Source organism: Pseudochaenichthys georgianus, chromosome 18 (genome assembly GCF_902827115.2).
Source record: "Pseudochaenichthys georgianus chromosome 18, fPseGeo1.2, whole genome shotgun sequence".
Classification (NCBI taxonomy): domain Eukaryota; kingdom Metazoa; phylum Chordata; class Actinopteri; order Perciformes; family Channichthyidae; genus Pseudochaenichthys; species Pseudochaenichthys georgianus.
This window is the reverse complement of record NC_047520.1, coordinates 12,892,669-12,911,449: the sequence shown is the minus strand read 5'-3', so window position 1 is coordinate 12,911,449 and position 18,781 is coordinate 12,892,669. Positions and strand designations below refer to the sequence as shown.

General features: G+C 41.9%; 3 protein-coding genes across 4 annotated transcripts in view; 2 read left to right on the top strand and 1 right to left on the bottom strand.

Moving 5' to 3' along the window:
* The first annotated feature begins 3,666 nt into the window (after positions 1-3,666).
* Positions 3,667-6,933, top strand: ugt5g1 (UDP glucuronosyltransferase 5 family, polypeptide G1). Its single transcript, XM_034106164.1, has 2 exons — positions 3,667-3,737; positions 4,904-6,933. The coding sequence occupies exon 2, from the start codon at positions 4,907-4,909 to the stop codon at positions 6,488-6,490; it is 1,584 nt and encodes a 527-aa protein (XP_033962055.1). The 5' UTR covers positions 3,667-3,737; positions 4,904-4,906; the 3' UTR covers positions 6,491-6,933.
* A 1,641-nt stretch (positions 6,934-8,574) lies between these two features.
* On the top strand, positions 8,575-11,413 carry LOC117463612 (G-protein coupled receptor 4). Its single transcript, XM_034105945.2, has 3 exons — positions 8,575-8,723; positions 8,807-9,618; positions 10,684-11,413. Exons 2-3 carry the CDS (start codon positions 9,038-9,040, stop codon positions 11,105-11,107), a joined length of 1,005 nt encoding a protein of 334 aa, XP_033961836.1. The 5' UTR covers positions 8,575-8,723; positions 8,807-9,037; the 3' UTR covers positions 11,108-11,413.
* Positions 11,414-11,503: 90 nt separating this feature from the next.
* Positions 11,504-18,781, bottom strand: part of LOC117463610 (prostaglandin D2 receptor 2-like) — a 32,482-nt gene continuing 25,204 nt past the window's right edge. For both annotated transcript variants that reach the window (XM_034105942.1, XM_034105943.2), the window contains exon 2: positions 11,504-14,027. In XM_034105942.1, the coding sequence (XP_033961833.1) occupies positions 12,850-13,953 (1,104 nt within the window). In that variant the 5' untranslated portion in view covers positions 13,954-14,027 and the 3' untranslated portion in view covers positions 11,504-12,849. The remainder of the gene's footprint in view (positions 14,028-18,781) is intronic.

The following is an 18,781-nucleotide window of genomic DNA, read 5'->3' as shown; positions in this document are numbered from 1 at the left end:
CTCAATTTCTACAGTTATGGCCAAAAGCCAGTTTTTTTTAGGTCACAGTGACCTTGATTGTTGATCTTTTACAACCAACATTAAACATTTCAAAACGGTTAAACTTTATGCACATTATCAAATCAGATTTAATAACTGTCAATAAAGTTTGAGGGTTGTGGGTTGCCCTTTTTCAGTGTGCAATAATGATTAGAACGATTTGAAGTGAAGTGAAGTCTTGTTTTTTGTACGATACTGCCCTCGCTATATGCAATCTTCCCAACTATAAAGGAGCTGTTACTGCTTCTCAGATAAGACCAGTTGTAATTATAAACCCATTTGAACCTTTGATATATGCTGTGGGCCAGATGGTGTTTGTCCCAGTTTGCACCTCTATCGCAACAAATTCCAGGTGATATTGGCCTGCGAAAAATGTAATTATTGCGGCAAGATGCACATTATTGCTGCCTATTTTCCGCAATACGTCTGCTTGTCTTCACATCGGCTGTTACCTCGAGCAGATTGTTCCCTGGCTCAGGTTTGTATAAGTCCGCAGAGGAGTGGAGGGAAAGGCTGCAACTCGCTGATATGACTGTTGAATAGTGACTCGTGCTGTTATTGTAATCACCATGGTGCTTACTTTATTTTCCCTCCGCTGCCTGACCTTGCTGCTTCCTCCTTCCCTCGTTCCCTGCCACTCCCGTCGACTCACACACACTTCTTTCCCTTTTTTTCCCCAAAGCTGCCTCAACAATCAGAACTGTTTACCCTTTTAAGAGGCTGTCTACGTTTTTGATGTGAAGAATAAAACAGGAACATGAAACATTAGACACATTCTGGATAACTCAAATAACAAAGTGAAGTTATCTGCAATATCCTTCTTGTTTATATCATACTACACCTTCGGCCAGCCCGGAGAGAAAACTCTGCACGTTCCACTTCCTGACATTACCTTACGGCTGCGTCGCGTCGAAAGATAGACTTCAATCCTATTTCGAGTAGAGCCCAGCGGCGAGACGCTTCTGGTACGCTTCTGAGCCGTAACGTGGCGCGTCTGGTGGAATAGCACCCATTGACTAGAGTGGCCGTGATCCTTGCGGACGCCGCGGCGCAGCCGTAACGCGGCTGTAACGCGGCTGTAACGCGGCTGTAACGCGGCCGTAACGCACCGCAGACGGACCCGGTGGAATCTAGGGGTAAGACGCAACAAAGTTCTCTCAGAGCCGTGGCTCAATGATTGTACTCGCGCTTTTAGACGCGCTTGCAGGCGTGTAGAGAGAAAATGAAAAAAGGATAAACATGTCTCCTTAGAAATTCTTCGTGCTTGCCTTTCCGATTATCAGACGGCAGTCAAAGCAGCCAAAACAGACATAAACCTCAAGTTATTTTTAATGTCCTTAACTCGATCATTAATCCTTGTGATGTTTCTCCAATTGTGCCATCAACTACTCTCTACGATACATTTCTTACATTTTTTATCGAAAAAGTATCTGCTCTAAGGCTAGCCTATACTCGTGCTACCCCAGATCCTGCTCCCTTTCTGTGCCCTGCTGTCCTCGACCATTTTGAGCCTGTATCCCTCTCTTCTCTCTCGGAAGTAGTCAAGCACCTGCGGCCGACAAACTGCACCTTAGACAGCATTCCCTCTCGCTTCCTTAGAGATGTTTTTGAATCAGTTGGAGCAAGTGTTTTATTGCTTATAAACACCTCTCTTAGCTCAGGATGTGTCCCAGCTGCCTTCAAACATGCCGTGGTTAAGCCACTACTTAAAAAGAAAAATCTCGACCCTTCCATTCTCGCACATTTTAGGCCCATCTCACAGCTACCTTTTTTATCTAAAGCCCTGGAGCGAGTAGTCTACGTCCAGTTGCAGTCGTTTTTACCCACACATGGCATCCATGAAACATTTCAGTCTGGCTTTAAACCTATGCATAGTACTGAAACAGCCCTTTTAAGAGTTTTTAATGATCTGTTCTTAGCCACCGACTCAGGCAGCCCAGCTGTCTTGGTGCTGTTAGATTTAACTGCTGCCTTTGACACTGTGGATAATAGTATCCTGTTGTCACGGCTTGAACAGTCTGCAGGCATTACAGGCTCTGCCCTTGCATGGTTCAGGTCTTATTTGACGGACCGTAGCTTCTCAGTGCAGTTAGGTGCTTTTTCCTCTGCCAAAGCCCCTCTTACCTGTGGGGTTCCCCAAGGCTCGATTATGGGCCCCATCCTTTTTCTATTGTACATACTGCCCCTAGGTTCAATTCTCACAAAACATAATATCCCCTTCCATTGTTACGCTGATGATGTACAGATCTATCTGCCTCTCAATCAAAATGCCAACTCATTACAGCAGTTGAAGGACTGCTTAACAGAGATTCAATCCTGGCTGAGCCAAAACTTCCTTACCCTCAATGAGAGCAAGACCGAGGTCATCTTTTTTGGATCCCAACCAACAGTCTCCCGGATTTATATTCTGGGCTCCCTCAATAAAAACATCCTCCCCTCTGTCATGAACCTTGGAGTGACCTTCAACAGCGCCTTTAAATTTGATAAGCAGGTTAGCACTGTAGTCAAGACCTTCTTTTTCAAAATACGACTATTGGCTAAGACCAAGTCGTTTTTATCTTTTAAAGACCTAGAAAGTGTTATTAACGCCTTTGTTACCTCGAGACTGGATTACTGAAATGCTCTGTATGTGGGTATGGACCAAGCCTTAATTAGACGCCTTCAGCTAGTTCAGAATGCAGCTGCACGTCTTCTCACTGGCCATAAAAAGCGTGACCACATCACCCCAATTCTGGCCTTATTGCACTGGCTTCCAGTTCGGTTCAGAATAGATTTTAAACTCCTTTTATTTGTTTTTAATGCCCTAAATGGGCTGGCTCCTGCCTATATAGCCGAACTCCTCCATCGCTATACCCCAGGCAGAGCCTTAAGGTCGGCTGATCAGCTGCTGTTGATAGTGCCTAAGACCAGGCTTAAAACCCGAGGGCATCGAGTTTTCGCAGCGGCTGGCCCCTGGCTCTGGAATACTTTGCCCCTCCATGTGAGGTCGGCCCAGACCCTGGGGGGTTTTAAATCAACACTTAAAACTCACTTTTTCTCTCTGGCTTTTGTTTAATTATTTATTTATTCATTTATTTAGTTATTTATTTATTTATTTAGTTCTTTATTTTAATATTTATAACATCACATAGGATTTCATAAAGTATTTTTAAAATAGTTTATACATTATTCGAATATAGGAATAGTAGATAGGATTACTTAAAATATAGTACCTTACTGTATATTTCATCTTTTTTCCCTCTAGACCCTTGCGGTTTATTCTTAAAAACCCTTACCCACCCCCCATTTTCCCTCTGCTGGTCTATGGCCTTGTAGAGGGTAACGTGGTACAGGGTCGCTTAGATACGCGGGGGAGTGCATCTGACGAAGAGATAGGTTGTTGTGCTCCCTATCTCTGTTTCTTATCTAATAGAACTGCTCGGGTCTTGATAGATTGAGTGGGGAAGTTCATGAGATCTTTCTAGAGGGTTATCAAGAATAACTTTTATCCAATGTCATCCACAATACACAGACCTTTGAGATTAACCCATAACCCACATTCTGGACTTAGACCTGGTAGAGTAGTTTCATCATAACACAGGGTAATCGTGTGTGTTAAAGTGAAGCTGTGTGAAGGTGCAGTTATCACATAGTATCCTGGCTCACTGAGGACCTGGAGCTCATGCCACACTCTTGGATTTTGAGACAACAAAAACCAGGTGAGGCATTAGATTTACTTTACATTTCAACAACTGAACATTTAACTAAACATCTGTGACGCTGTTGGACTGTGGACTATGTTTTTGATACAGGACAATATACTGTTCCAACAGTATGAACAACTGTGTAATATGCGTTCTGTAAATCTCACCACAAGTGGGTTCGAAAACTAAAGGCTCACTTTGATCCAAGTTGTGTTCATGTCTAATCTATGCAATATCATAATGCCTATATGTGTTAGTGTTTCAGTTTACTGTGCGTCGTCGGAAAATGCAGAAAATGATATATGTCATTATGACAAGTCCACTTTTAGCTGTAATTAAGACCCAATGCCTGTTTTATAATAATCAAGGTAGCTTAACACTTGTCCGTTTACCAACCAGCTGCTGAGGAGTTAGTGTTAACTAAGCTATAGTATTTCAAAGTAGAGGAACATTGGTATTTACATCTCACTTATCAGTCTGTTTAAGGTCCACATTGGTGCATAAAGACCCTTGTGAACCTGTATAAGAACAAGCTAAAGATAGCCCACAGGTAGCAAAAGCACTAGACCACATGGTGAGTGGCAGTAAGGAATAAGAGACATACATTGATGGATCCAAAAAGATACAATTTGATCCTTCAGTGATATGTTTGCTGAACTTCTTTGCATTTTCATTGTCAGTTTTATAATAATAATAATAATAATACATTTATTTTGGGGGACACCTTACAGGGCATAGGGGCAATATAGGGAACAATTAAAACAGTGGATTTAGTGAAGTATCAGCCGGGGTAAGACAAGACAAACAACAGGACATTGACTACAAAAGGACACAAAAGGACACAGGGTACATATTATAAAGACATGGTAACTCATTGCAGAGGACATTGAACTCAATAATGCAGATAACCTTTTGACCCCCCTTTCTCTTGTGGTGCTGGATATCCCCTGCTCCCCACAATGACTTGGCAAGCATTTTGCTTGCATTCCAGTAAATCAGAACTTCACATTTAAGCTACATATTTCTGCTACCTTCAACCACTGTTTAATTGTACCACAATTTACAGACTAGCACATATAAGACATGCCGTTTTCTTTTGTTTGTCATATTTATGTTTGGACGGACGTGTGCTTTTAGTGAGTTTAACAATTATCTTTATTTCTGTCTGTTGTTTCTCCAAGGAAATGTCCAGCATGATTGCTATAATCCTGTCAGGAATCTTCTTCCTGTTGCTCAGTCCCACTTGTAGTGGCAGCAAAATCCTAGTAGTGCCCGTTGATGGCAGCCACTGGATCAACATGGAGGTGATACTCCGAGAACTGCACTCCAGAGGCCACGAAATCACTGTGTTGCGCTCTGCTAAGAGCTGGTTCATCCCTAGCACCTCCCCCATGTTTACTTCTATTAATGTGACCATGCTGCGAGATGAATCAGATTTGGACTACTACAATAAAATGCTACTAAATGTTATGGAACGTCGCAGGATGCCAACTTTTTTACGCAGCTTCTACCAACAACACTTGATCACATCCATGTTGTCACAAGGCCATGAGATCCTTTCCAGAGCCTCTGCTACAATGTTAGATGACCCTGTTTTTATGAAGAAAATGCAAGATGCCAAGTTCGACTTAATGTTAACAGATCCCGCTCTGACTATAGGGGTTATTCTGGGTAGTTACCTCAAGCTGCCAATGGTTTTCAATGTGCGCTGGATTAATAATGGGGAGGGCCATTTAGCCATAGCTCCCTCTCCTGTCTCCTATGTCCCCGTGTCAGGAAGTGAACTTGATGATCAGATGGACTTCCTGGACAGAACCAAGAACATGTTGCATTATATCTATAGTTCAGTAGAACAGCACTTTTTCATCAACCCTTACTACTCAGATCTGTTCCAGAGGCATTTCCCTCCCGGAACCGACTTACTGTCTTTAGAGCTTGAAGCCGATATGTGGCTCATGAGGACTGATTTTGTCTTTGAGTTCCCACGGCCTACCATGCCCAACGTAGTCTACATTGGAGGGTTCCAGTGCAAAAAGCCCCGTCCCCTCTCTGATGAGCTGGAGGCCTTTATGCAGAGCTCTGGGGAGCATGGGGTGGTGGTCATGTCTCTGGGGACGCTGGTGTCAGCACTGCATCGCGAGGCCACAGAGGCCATTGCTGCTGCTTTTGCTCAACTACCTCAGAAGGTGGTGTGGAGGTTTATTGGTGAAAAGCCGTCATCCTTGGGGAACAACACCCTGCTGATGAATTGGCTGCCTCAGAGAGACCTCCTGGGTCACCCTAAAACTCGTGCCTTTGTAGCCCACGGCGGCACCAACGGCATGTATGAAGCCATTTACCACGGCGTTCCCGTTCTGGGACTGCCCCTCCTCTTTGACCAGTTTGACAACGTACTCCGGCTGAAGGTACGTGGGGCAGCTAGGGTGTTGGAGGCCAATTCACTCACCAAAGAAAACTTCCTAGAGGCTATAACAGACATTCTAGAGACTCCCTCATACCGTGAGAACATACAGCGTCTCTCACGGCTACACCACGATCAGCCAATGTCACCCATGGACACCGCCATTTTTTGGATTGAGTACGTGATCAGGAATAAAGGAGCCGCCCATTTGCAGTCAGTAGGTTTTAGTCTGCCTTGGTATACCTACTTCAGCCTGGATGTGGCTCTTTTATTAATGGCTCTCATTGCAGCCTTTGTCTGGGCTTCAGTCTCTGTGTTTAAGATTCTCTGCTGTCGAAGGTCCAGGAGGAAGACAAAGGCAGAGTAACTGATTATAACAGGAAATACATATATATATAATCTGATATACACTGACTTGTATATCACATCAAACATATTACTCATATTTATCAAGATTTCACAGACAGATTAGGTGACAGCTTCCATCTGACTACTGTGAGTTTAGCATCAGTTACACCTACTTCCTGTGTGACACAAAGTCTTTGCACAAAAAGGAACTTGCTCACATGGACTGTTGACAAATCTTCAAGAAAAGACACTGGAACACTAGATTATGCTATTTCTACTAAACATAGAGCAATATCTGTACAGGGCTCCTACCTTGCTGAATAAATGCATGTTATTACAAACACTCTGCAATGTATTTCATGTGCTCATATACCAAATTAGCGTCAATATAATATGTGCATTTTGTCATCGTTCTATAAATGTATGAATGCTATACTGTACATTTAAACATATTGTAATGGCAAACACACTTGAGTGTTATCATGAGATCACTTCCACACACACCAAACACACACATGTGAGATTGGGGTCTACACAATTGTTTTTGAAACAGCTACTTTTGGAAAAGGAACTAAATACCAGGTCAAGCAAGGACCCGAGCACTGAGGAGAAAGAATACTCACTGGTATTCTTCAACTATTTAACTTGTCACTAAACTATAACAGAGATGAAGATGTTTCACCGTGATATAGTCAAAATAATACAAGCCTGTTTGGAATCTTTCAAAGAAAAGTGAACATTGTTGTTGGGTCATTTGGCTAAATAGGGTTGTTTTTCCGAGAAAAGGTTAGAAAAGTCTAAGAGGCGATAACTTTCCATGTATAAAGGGTTGCATAATAACATATGGATTGTGCCCAGAGCCATCTTTGCCTTCATTCAGCTTTCTGTAAGTAAATACAAGAAGAAAATTCCTTGAAGCTTTAGAAATGATAATATAAGTTATAGCTTTTCTTTGGCAATTATCAGAGAAGTGCTCGACATTTCCTATATCTTCATAAAGCAAATACAAAAATCACAAAGTCCGTCAGCGATATGGTGATATTTGGGGGGGGGGTAGAAGGATGAAGCAATAAGGTTGTCAGTTTCTTCACTGTGGCGTCCTGTTTGATATTCGTTATGCAGAACTCTGACTATAACATTGATTCAGAATTGGGCTTCTCTTTGCCTAGTACTTCAGTTTGTTGGTGCTCAATGCTGGTGACGTTAATATGGCTTCTTCCCTATATTTCTATACTGTATGCATATTGTATATACAACGCCCTATGCCATGAAAAGATGAAAATGGAGTAGAAAACATTCTGCAACCAGCTTGGTCTAGAAGCAATTTATATGATGTCTCCCAGCTGAGGCCTTTTTTAAAGACACTTCCCCTGTAGTTGAGTGCGCAACATACAGCTGTTATCTGTCTCTTCATTCCAATGGGGTCTAGACAGGTCGCAGAGGCCTTAGCGCAATGCTCTGAATTAAATACGGGAAGTCATGTCTAAGAGTACTGTTTAGTTACAATTTTGGATGATTCAATTAATCAGAGATTGGTGACATTTTAAAGGTAACAAAGTGAGTGATTACACCCTCCTCCCTTTAGAACCACAGGGTAAAAATACTGCCGAGCTCCCATTGTCCCAACATAGCCATTCTTACCTAAAACAATTTCAATTGTGCAGAATTGTTTTTGTTCTACTTGTGCATGAGCAAAGTTCACCCTGGGTACATTTAAACCCACTCACTGTCCATACATTCACCACTCATTCACTTTTACGAGAATACATGTGTTTGTTCCAGCAGGCTGTTTTTGTGTGCTCTATTTCTGTGGTCTTAATCTCGTCCGTCAATCAACTCTCCTGCAAGATGCACAAGACAAACATGAAAAACTGAACTCTCTATACAGGAAAATAAATGACGACAGCATAGCAGAAGTGTTAATGTGTTTGATGGCACATAGCCAGCGAACGACAATCTAAAGGGCATTAGTGGACGCCGTATATCAGTTCCTTTCCTCACAGCTTATGTCCAAATCATCCTGTTTGGAATGAAAGAAGTGAAACATGGAGAAAGAGAGAGTATATGTTTTTGTCCTGGGGCAGAAAGGCGTGCTCCTGCCTCAGGATGTTGCTTTTAAAGCTGAAGAAGTAGGTTTCCTGTGGAGGAAACGATCACAGAATAGACTTGGTCCAGACACCGTGTTCCCAGCATTTCTTGATCAAGGTCACCCAGCTGCAGATCAGGCAGCAAGCTTTTATGGAACTAAAGAGGTGAGTGAAAAGTCTTTTTTGGAATTGCACGGTTTAGCTGCTCATGCTGCTGCTGATTTGAGAATGCTCTCTTCTATCTGCAGGTGTTTTATCCCCTGATGGATCCTGGATGCTTTGGAGAATGATTTACTGATGCCACGTAAGCTGACCTTTTCCACAGGAGAATACATTCATGAAAAGTATGCAATTGTCACATACCACATGCAACTAAGACTTTAGCTAGAGCAAATGAATGGGTATTTCTACAACTCATCATCCATGTCTGAGTAAGGTCAACTCCAGTTTCCTATGTCAGGTCCTTGACCAACAAAGACATGTCCAACGACAGCTGCAATCTCCCGTTAAACACGGACACATTTGGCCTGACCTGTATCTACGGCCTGATCTTCTCTTTGGGTCTCCCGAGCAACTTGCTATCTCTATGGGGACTGTACCACCTGGGTCGTTCAGGCGGAGGAGGCTGCCAACTGGTCTACATCCTCAACCTGTTGCTGTCAGACCTCCTGCAGCTGCTCACCCTGCCACTCTGGATCCTTTATCTCCAAGGTGGGCACCAATGGCCCTATGGCCAGCTAACCTGCGAGCTGGTGGGATACGTGTTTTACGTAAACGTCTACGCCAGCGTCATGTTCCTGTGCCTGATAGCGCTGGACCGCTGCCTGGCCATCGTGTACCCGTTGAGCAGCCGCAGGATACGGACTGTTAGGGTGGCAGCGGTGTCCGGTGTGGTGGTTTGGACCCTGACTTTTCTGTACTGTCTGAGCGGGCTGCTCCCATCAGTGTTTGACTCAGACAAACTGCTGTGTCTGGAGAAGTACCCCGTCAGCCCCAGATACGCCCACTTCAAGATCACCACCATGGCCCTGGGCTTCATGCTGCCATGTGCTATACTTGGGTGAGTAAACCCTATGTTTTGTAATGTTGTGTTTCAAAACCTGTTCACGTAAATGTTTTGTGGTCAAAAGAGTTGACCGTTTCCAAAGTACAAGAACTTCTTGGTGTCTGCACAGTTCAAGTGGTCAAATCTGTGCTTCATCAAAAGGGAAGCCAACTATTTATCATCTTCAAATTGTATTAATACAATAAAAAGTAGTTTTAACTGAAATGAAAACTGATACAATTAACCCAAACCCTAACTCTATTGTTGGTACGCTACATGTAGTCTACAAAGTATTTTTAAACATCATCCGAGGCGTGTCCCATGTCTCACCTGCACCACCTCTCGGCCTGGGTTTTAAACACTTTAGGGACACTTGGTTGACTTTACTTTAAAATATTTTCCCTCCCTGTGTGCCTACTAACCCGTGTGTATTTTATATTTTACATATTTGTTTTATATTTTACATATTTTATATCTTATTATATTTCATAGTTCTATATATTATGTTTTATATATTTTATACTTTATGTTATCTTGGAACATTTGGGTTGATGCGATTTTTATTACCAGCACTTGTTTTTAAAGCACTTATTTCACTAAGCACTTTTATGTATTTATTTATCATTTGTTCACACTAATTTTATCTGCATGCCGATTTTAAACAAAGTCAACATCTGTACTTTTAGCCAGATGTTTTTAACTTACTTACCAGGATGTTGTGGGACACAACCTCGGACACACCACTGGGGAACACCCCCTCGGGGGGGGGCTGGAGCACAGGTTTGAACCCTGCCACACACGCTCTGTGCTTCAGCCGCTGGTCTCTTCAATCACTTTTATTGCATTTTCTATATTTCATTAAAAAAAAATGTACACAGACCAAACAGGGCTTTTATAAAGTTCTATTGGTTTTATTGTAGGAGTTTTTAAACAAAAATATTTATCCGAGAGTCTATGGAGCACCGCACGTTCCCCAAGACCCTAACACTCATTATAGGCAATTGGTACAATGTCCATGGGGAACATAGAATTATTTTGTGAATTCTAAGTCTTTTAATATGCAACTCTGCTTCCCTTTAGCTACACATCAGCCCACATTGGGGTGACACTCCGACGATCTCCTTCCCTGTCTAACCATGAGCGGCACAAAATCGTGGGCATCCTAGTCGTGATCACCATCAACTTCATTGTTGTGTTTGGACCCTATCACCTCGTGGGCGGATACAGATTTGTATCCTTTCTGCTGACAGATGAGCCATGTGGATTTGAGCGGTCCATATTCCTCGTCTATCGTCTGTGCTACGGTCTGACCAGCCTCAACACCCTGCTGGATCCCCTCTTCTACATCTTCCTGTGCCCTGATGCCCGGCTAGAGCTGCAGAGATCCCTGCCCTGTTTGGGAAGGGGGCAAAACTCCCGCAAAAAGATTATCCTCAGTACCAGAGCTCAACCAGACAACAAGATAGAGACTGCAACTGGACATAATAATCTTCTAGGAGTATAGCTTGGATTTAACTAAAGAGCTGACTCAAAGCAAGTGTGCCACCCAGTGGAAGAGCATGATCACAGTGATGTTACCTTTTAATTTAGTCTTTTTTTATTCAGTTCAGTTAAGAGTTTCAAATCCAGTCTTTTGTGATTTTCCATACCCATTGTCACCTTACATTAAACATATAAGGCCATAATAAATACAGTTTCTGATTAATCTAGGAACTACATTTGCTTTCTAGCCAGTGTATGGAAATAGACCAACGAAGTTATTTCACATATTTGTTACTGTCATTTAAACAACAAATTCATGCTTTGTGACTTGTTTACGCTCAGGCCTTTCAAAAAAAGAATGGGTGTGAATCACTACGGAAACACGAGCATGGCTGTGGGTATATCATTACAAGATCTGTCTTTTCTCTTTTTTATTTATGTTTATATGTCAAAGCATTAAAACAAAGGAATGACATGTGCAGAATGCAATAATGGACAATTAAGATATATTTTCCTTATTATAAACACATAAGAAGAGCATAGTCTAACTTAAAGTGTTGCTTGGGTCATTTCCTGCTGCTACTGATAACATCTAGCAGGAGACACCTTATGTTTCCGTGACCCATAGTACAAACTGTTTTTACCAAGTGATACAAATTAACATATTTAGCAAGCATTCAAGTAAAAATAAGAAAATAATTCAGAACCCTGTATGTAATTGTGGAGGTTAAGAAATGCTATAATCACAAGTGTAAGTATTCAGTACTGACTGTAGAGTATTGCTTAATAAATCCTTATATTTTCTGTATTATAAAGATGTATATATCAGTCAGATAAAACTAAAAGTTTGAACAAATTGTTCACACACTTGAAGTACCATGCATTTCTAGACTAAAAGCCAGTATTCATACATTGTTAAATATAGCAGTGTATGTTGCCATTGCATACAAATACATCCACAAAAACTTGGTAGAAAGCATTGAGGACGGATTTAAAATGTAAAAGCACATGTTACACTTCTTATAATGTAAATTGCAACATCACTTAATCAGAACAACAACAGTCCAATGGATTTGACTCTACCTTTTGAAAAATAATGATAATTTAATCAGCACTTTCTGCTGATTTTTCTAAAATAAAAGCCTGCCAAGAGCTGAAGCATTTATACCAACTAAGCTTCCAGTTCAATTGGTTAATTGCATTTCAATTTAATGATGATCTATTGATATTTATTTGATTTATTATGGGTATTTGTTCATTATTCATTAACTTTTCATTTAATTCCAGCATATTGTCATGACTTGTGAATACATGTCAGTATTAGTGGTAAAATAAAACCTGCTTGCTATCCATCTCGACAAGGCTAGCTAAAAAATTCCGTTTCTAGATTATGTTTTAATTTGAGACATTTGTGCAAAAGTATCAACTGTAGTTTAACCTTGACAAAAAAAAAAAGCTATCCAAGTGGAAGTTACGTAATTAGGCATCGACTTGAGGTGAAAGGAAACTGTATTACCGGCGGAATTTGGTGAGTATAAAGGACTCTTTTGTTGTACTGACGAGAGTGATGCTTTGTAAAATGATTAACAATTAAGAGGTATAAGAAACAGCATCAAAGGGAATTTTAAACTATAGCACACGAAAAACAACAAATAAAAGGCCTGTCTAAGGCCTCATTCAAAAAAAGTTAGAAAAATGAGTAGGGAAACTATAAGAACATTTACGGTACACTTTCAGACCGTTCTGGGCAGTTTAGCAGGATTCCTATTCTACTCCGTGATCCTCCTCTTTCAGATACAAGGCTGTAAGAGCATTCGGCTTCAACACAATCTCGGTGGTGCTGATGGAGGTGCGAGCGGTGCTGCGGCGTCGGGACAGTTCTGCCAGATCCTCAGCCAGAACATTCTCCATCACCGCGCTCAGAGAGTGTCTAATCTTCTTGCATAGGTCAGGGCAGCTGAACACGTACAGGATCGGGTTGAGGACACTGTTAAGGAAGCCGATGGTTGCTGAAATTGGGAGGGCCCTGCCTGCGAATAGCTGCGCAGGATGCCCAGTGGGTGCCATCACCTCTACGATGATGAAGATGTGGTACGGAGCCCAGCAGAGGACAAAGCTAACCACCACGGCAATGACCAGCCGAACAAAACGAAAAGGACGTCGGGAGCCTCTGCGCACCAAGCCGATGTTGACGGCAGTATAGCTCAGGACGATGATCAGTAAAGGGATCAGGAAGGACAGAAAGAGCCTCATAAAGGCCAAGGCCTCCTTGCGCTGATTACACAAATGTACAAGATCAAAAGGTTCAGCAGGTAGGAGTCGAGCAAAATTGTAGTAACACAGGATCTTGCTGTTAGGGAGGGCATAGGTGTCACGGAATATGTAGAAGGGAACCGTGAAGAGCACAGCCAATGCCCAAATCACCCCACAGATCTTCCCCACGAGCTGGACGTTCCTGTAGTTCTGCGCCCAGACCGGTCTCAGCACAACCAGGCAGCGGTCCATAGAAATGGCCGCCAGCAGGAAGCCACTGACAAACATGTTGAGGAAGAACATGGCGGAATGGATGCGGCAGAAGGTCGTGCCCAATGTCCAGGTGTTTCCGCGGGCCATGTAGAGGGTGAAGAAGGGTAGACAGGCGGTGGCCAGCAGGTCGGAGGCTGCCAGGTTCAGGATCCAGACGCTGATGACAGAGCGGCGGACCTGGAAGCCCACTACTCCGAGGATGAGGATGTTCTCTATGATGCCGATGGAAGAGAACAAGCCATGGAGTGAAATGGTGAACATGTTCAAAGAGGTCATCGAGGACGTTTGGTTGGACAGGGTATGAAGGCTGAGGTTTGCATCCTGGCTGACATGACAGTGCATCTTGAAGGAAAATGTCTTGGTGTTTTGATGAGCTGATGTCCTTTAGCTTGGGCTTTTGACTTCACACTGGTGATCTAAAACAGAGAGAGACATTATGAGACTCAGTTCAAGGTAGTTCTATAAGAATACATTATCAGTTTCATTGAGTTGCAAAATCAGTTGAAGTTGTTCCTGAAAAGAGAAGTATGCATTCTCCAACGCAGCAGTTTTTCATGCTTCACCACATTTACATGCTTCTCTAACACAAGCAGAGGTGAGAGGAACTTGAATGTGTGAAGTTTTGCAGCTGGCTGTTGCATGCAAATGAAGTTTCATTTGAATCGGTTGTGAAACCTATTTAATGACTCCTGTATGTAATTAAAGGTTAATCAACAATCAATTAAGGCTTTATTGATCAGTAATAAGAGTTTAATTAGAAATGTATTTTTGTTGTTACTTTAAAATCAAAGCTGAGCTTATAGCATTATTACTTGGCTATAGTGCATTAATACATTATTAATTCAATATATAGTTATGTTAAATCAATATAACCAAACAAACAGCCAAACAAAATAAAATATATAAATATAAAATAAACAAGTGCACCCTAACCACCGGCCTGGTATCCATCTATAAATTCACTTTTTATGTGTGAATCTTAAGTTGAAGAGATACCTTTTTTTCCCTGTTTAAACCCAGTTGTGTTTGCAGTCTGTGTTGGTTCTGTATTTCTTTGCATTCTTATCTTTTCTATTGCCCACATCTATGGATGGGTATCATCTGAAATTGATCGATTCCGATTCCGATTCTGCTTATCGATTCCGGTTTTTATCGATTCCCCTTTTCGATTCCAAAATTGTAAAAGAAAGAGTTCAAATGTTTAGATAACAAAAATATCTTTATTCTTTTAAGCTTTAACTGACATTATTACAAATAAAAAAATACATGCAATACAAATGTATTATACAATAGCTGTGCTTTGTTTTAACTGAGGTAGCAGCAGGAAACCTACTGACATCATATAAGTCCTGTTCGAGAAAAGAAAAAGTCAGTCCGAGCAACAATAGGGTCCAAATGCTTGAATTAAAGTGCATTCAGTGCACAACACCTGGCTATTTTAAAGATGCGCAAAATCAGCATATCAGCCTTTTCTGGTAGTATGCATACGTTTTATAACAGTACCTGGCTTTTACTGTACAAGTACCCTACTATCGGGTACACACCTTGCATACCTAAATGACGGAACTTCGATAACCGATAATGGATGTAGCCCTTTGACAACAAATGCTGTTACCGCTCTGTGACACTCCTCCGTTTTTTCTTTGGTCAGCTTTCCTTTTAATGCCAAAGAGAACGGTGTGTCGTGGCTAGCTGTACCTGGCACTTCTGGACATGCAGGCGGCGGGGTACTAGTGCTGGCTATTGATGCCATACTCGGGCTCGGAGACCGCAAGCCATCAAAGACTGTACATTCTTTCATCTCGATGCCGTGCTGTCTTAAATGTTTGTTTAAATTAGAAGTGCAACCTGACGTACAAGCTATTAACTTGCCACAGGCATTGCACTTCTTTTTTAGTGTAGTGGTGCCACACTTTAGAGCGTTTACCGCGATCCATATTTGGTGTTATGAAGTGACTGACATGCTGGTATCTAAACAAATCAAACCACACGCTGCTGTTCCCTTGATGCGTGACATCGTCCCGTTACTACAGGTCCTTACAGATAGCTACGTAGCCTTAGCCTACGTCCATGCAGATATGTAGGCTTTGTTTGCAATACTAAAGGGTTAGTACACCGCGTTTAGGAACCGTTAACCAAAAATACTGTACTTTTTATGGGTACCCGGGAGTGTCCTGCACGGGTCTGATTTTCAAGACCCGCTCCCGCCCCGCACCCGCGACGTGCAATACCGAACCCGCCCGCTACCCGCACATATTGCCAATTAGTTCCGCAACCAGACCCGACCCGTCGGCACAAGATCCGCAACCCGACCCGAACCCGCATATTTATGCAGTGAAAACGTGCAATTATTAACACACGCAGTTGCATTTTTTTTTTTTTAAAAAGAGTGGGATGTTGCTTATTTTCTCCATCTAGGATGACACCACAAGCCTCCTAGACGTTGGATTTCGCTCTTGAGGAAGTGTTCACTAGCAGGAACACAACAGTGTGATGTTTGTACGTTTATTGAAGTAACATGTGAACAGGGTTGGGTTGTAACGGAATACATGTAACGGCGTTACGTAATCAGAATACAAAAATCAAGTAACTGTATTCAGCTCGCGTTACATTTGAAAAACGAGTAATCTGATTACAGTTACTTTCGTAAACCTGAAGTGAATACATTTTGGAATACTTATTGGAATTATTGATGGAAATATTTCCTCACAACATTTAATATTCATTATTAAAGGTACAGCCGAATCATCACAGCGCACAAAAACTTTTACCGCCGCAGATGGACCAAAAAAGGGAGCGAAAAAAAAGGGGCGGGTCCGCTCAGTGAAACAATAACAACGAAACATGGAGGAACAAAAGTCTGCGTTTAAGTCGTGTGTGTGTAGAGGTGTGTGTGGTTAAAACACATCAGCCTGCGGTCGCTCTTTAGCCTTATGATTCTGAAGGTAAACACAGCGAAGGCGGTGCGTGAAAGGCACTGCGCGCTCGTCTTCTGAGTTAACCCTCCCGCTGCCTCCTGTTGCTGCAGAGACTTCATGAAGTGAAGGAGGTTTTCCTTCTATAAAACAGCTGTGGGCAGCAGATACTGTGAGTGTCACGGACATGAATTCATAGATCAAGGCAGACTGGTGCACAGAGTCTCCTGTTTTGCCGATCCGGTGCTTAAACAAATATAGCTCTACACCCCTGGCCGACATGTCCTTAAAATGAAGTCCGAGTTCGACATTTTAATTAATGTCCTGCCAACACTGGCAGGACAGAAGGCGACACGCCCGTTCTAAGCTGTGTCCCTCACTCCTCACATCCCAAGCTGCATCCCCAAAAAGTGTATTATGTTGTTGCATCGTTTCAGATGTGATGTTTCAGTTGTGCTCTTGATAAGCCATTAAAACAGTAAAAACACGTTCAGTTTCCTTTTGCTTTTTGTGTCTCCTGTTCACCAAAACATACCCATCTGTGATGGAAAAAGAAAGTAATCCAAAAGTAATCTAAAAGTAATCTGATTACGTTTTTTAAAACACGTAACTGTAACTGTATTCAGATTACTTTCAGAGCCATGTAATCAGTAATCAGTAACTGATTACATTTACAAAGTAACCCTCCCAACCCTGCATGTGAATGATATGAGGGGGGTGAAGGGATGATCTGGGAGGACGACCTATGGTCCTTGCAGTGGGAGACTCAGAGTGGGGGTTCCGTCTCCGGCATGATCTGCGTGGGCTGATTACGGGCCCCACAGACGATACCTGGAATTAAGGTGTTAGTATACACAGTAGGGCTGAACGATATACCGTGTCATGGCGATAACCGCGATATGCGCAATATTCACACCGCAGGGACGTGCGGTTTTATTCATTTAAAAAAAAAAAAAGATACAAAAAGATACAAAAAGATAAATAAAGATACCCTTAATACTTATCGAAACTGCACATACAATATATCCGATGAAAGCTGAGACTCCACAGATTATTTAAGTATAGTATCTAAGCGATCCGATCTCGCGAAAGGGGAAGCAAACACAGACATCACAACACGTACCTTTACGGAGCTTTTAAGGAGATCGGCTCACCGTAGCTGTCAATCTGATCAAAAGACGTGTTCAATGGCATTAAAACGAGAAAAAACGCGGCTGAATCGGTTAATCCATAGGTTGATAATGTATCTGTGTGATAATTGTTTTCATTTATAATCCATAATTCTATTGTTATGTAAAAATCGGAGAGGAAAAGTTAGCTGCTAATGGCTCCACCAGAGTTATCGCAGTTTCCGGTCTTTGCTATGCGGCAGTCTAACACACACACATTACCAAATAAGGACTATGTGTGAGTTCCCCTCGATTCCATTGGCTTTGACAGTTAGAAAGAGATGTCACATGTCAAAATCCAACAAGGGGGGCCAGAGATATGGAAAATCCACCCAAATGGCCCCAGAAGAGGTTTTTTGTGTGCTAAATCTGTCTAAAAAGGTCAAATATCACTTGTTTTGCATCCATCTTGATACAGGGTACTTATTATATGTTGTACTTTGGATTCCTAAAGCTTTTAGTCTACTAACCCATCATCCAAGGGTAGTTTTCACTATATATAAGTACAAAATATTTTTTGGACGGACACTATAATTTACAGTTTTTTACCATGTTCAATCTGAATTTTCTTTAAAATAAAAAACATCTATATATATATATCCAGCGGAGCGGGGCCTGCTGTGATCTGATCCAGAATGATTGTCATTGGTGGTTTACTGTGCATGCAGGGGAAGTTCTACACACACCAACACATGAACAAATAAGGAGTGAGAGTGACGCGTAGCCAAAACCGGAAGCTGCATACAGAGTGTATGGCTACCATTAGCAGCTAACTTTTGTGCTCCAATTTTTACATACAAATTGAATTATGGATTATAAACAATTGCTTCAAAGCCACAGATACATTATTAACCTATGGATTAACCGATTCAGCCGCGTTTTTTCTTGTTTTAATGCCATTGAACACGTCTTTTGATCAGATTGACAGCTACGGTGAGACGATCTCCCATAAAAGCTCCGTAAAGGTACGTGTTGTGATGTCTGTGTTTGCTTCCCCTGTCGCGAGATCGGATCGAGTAGATACTATACTTAAATAATCTGTGGAGACAATACCTTCATCCTGTTAAATATAGTTGAAAAAAACGC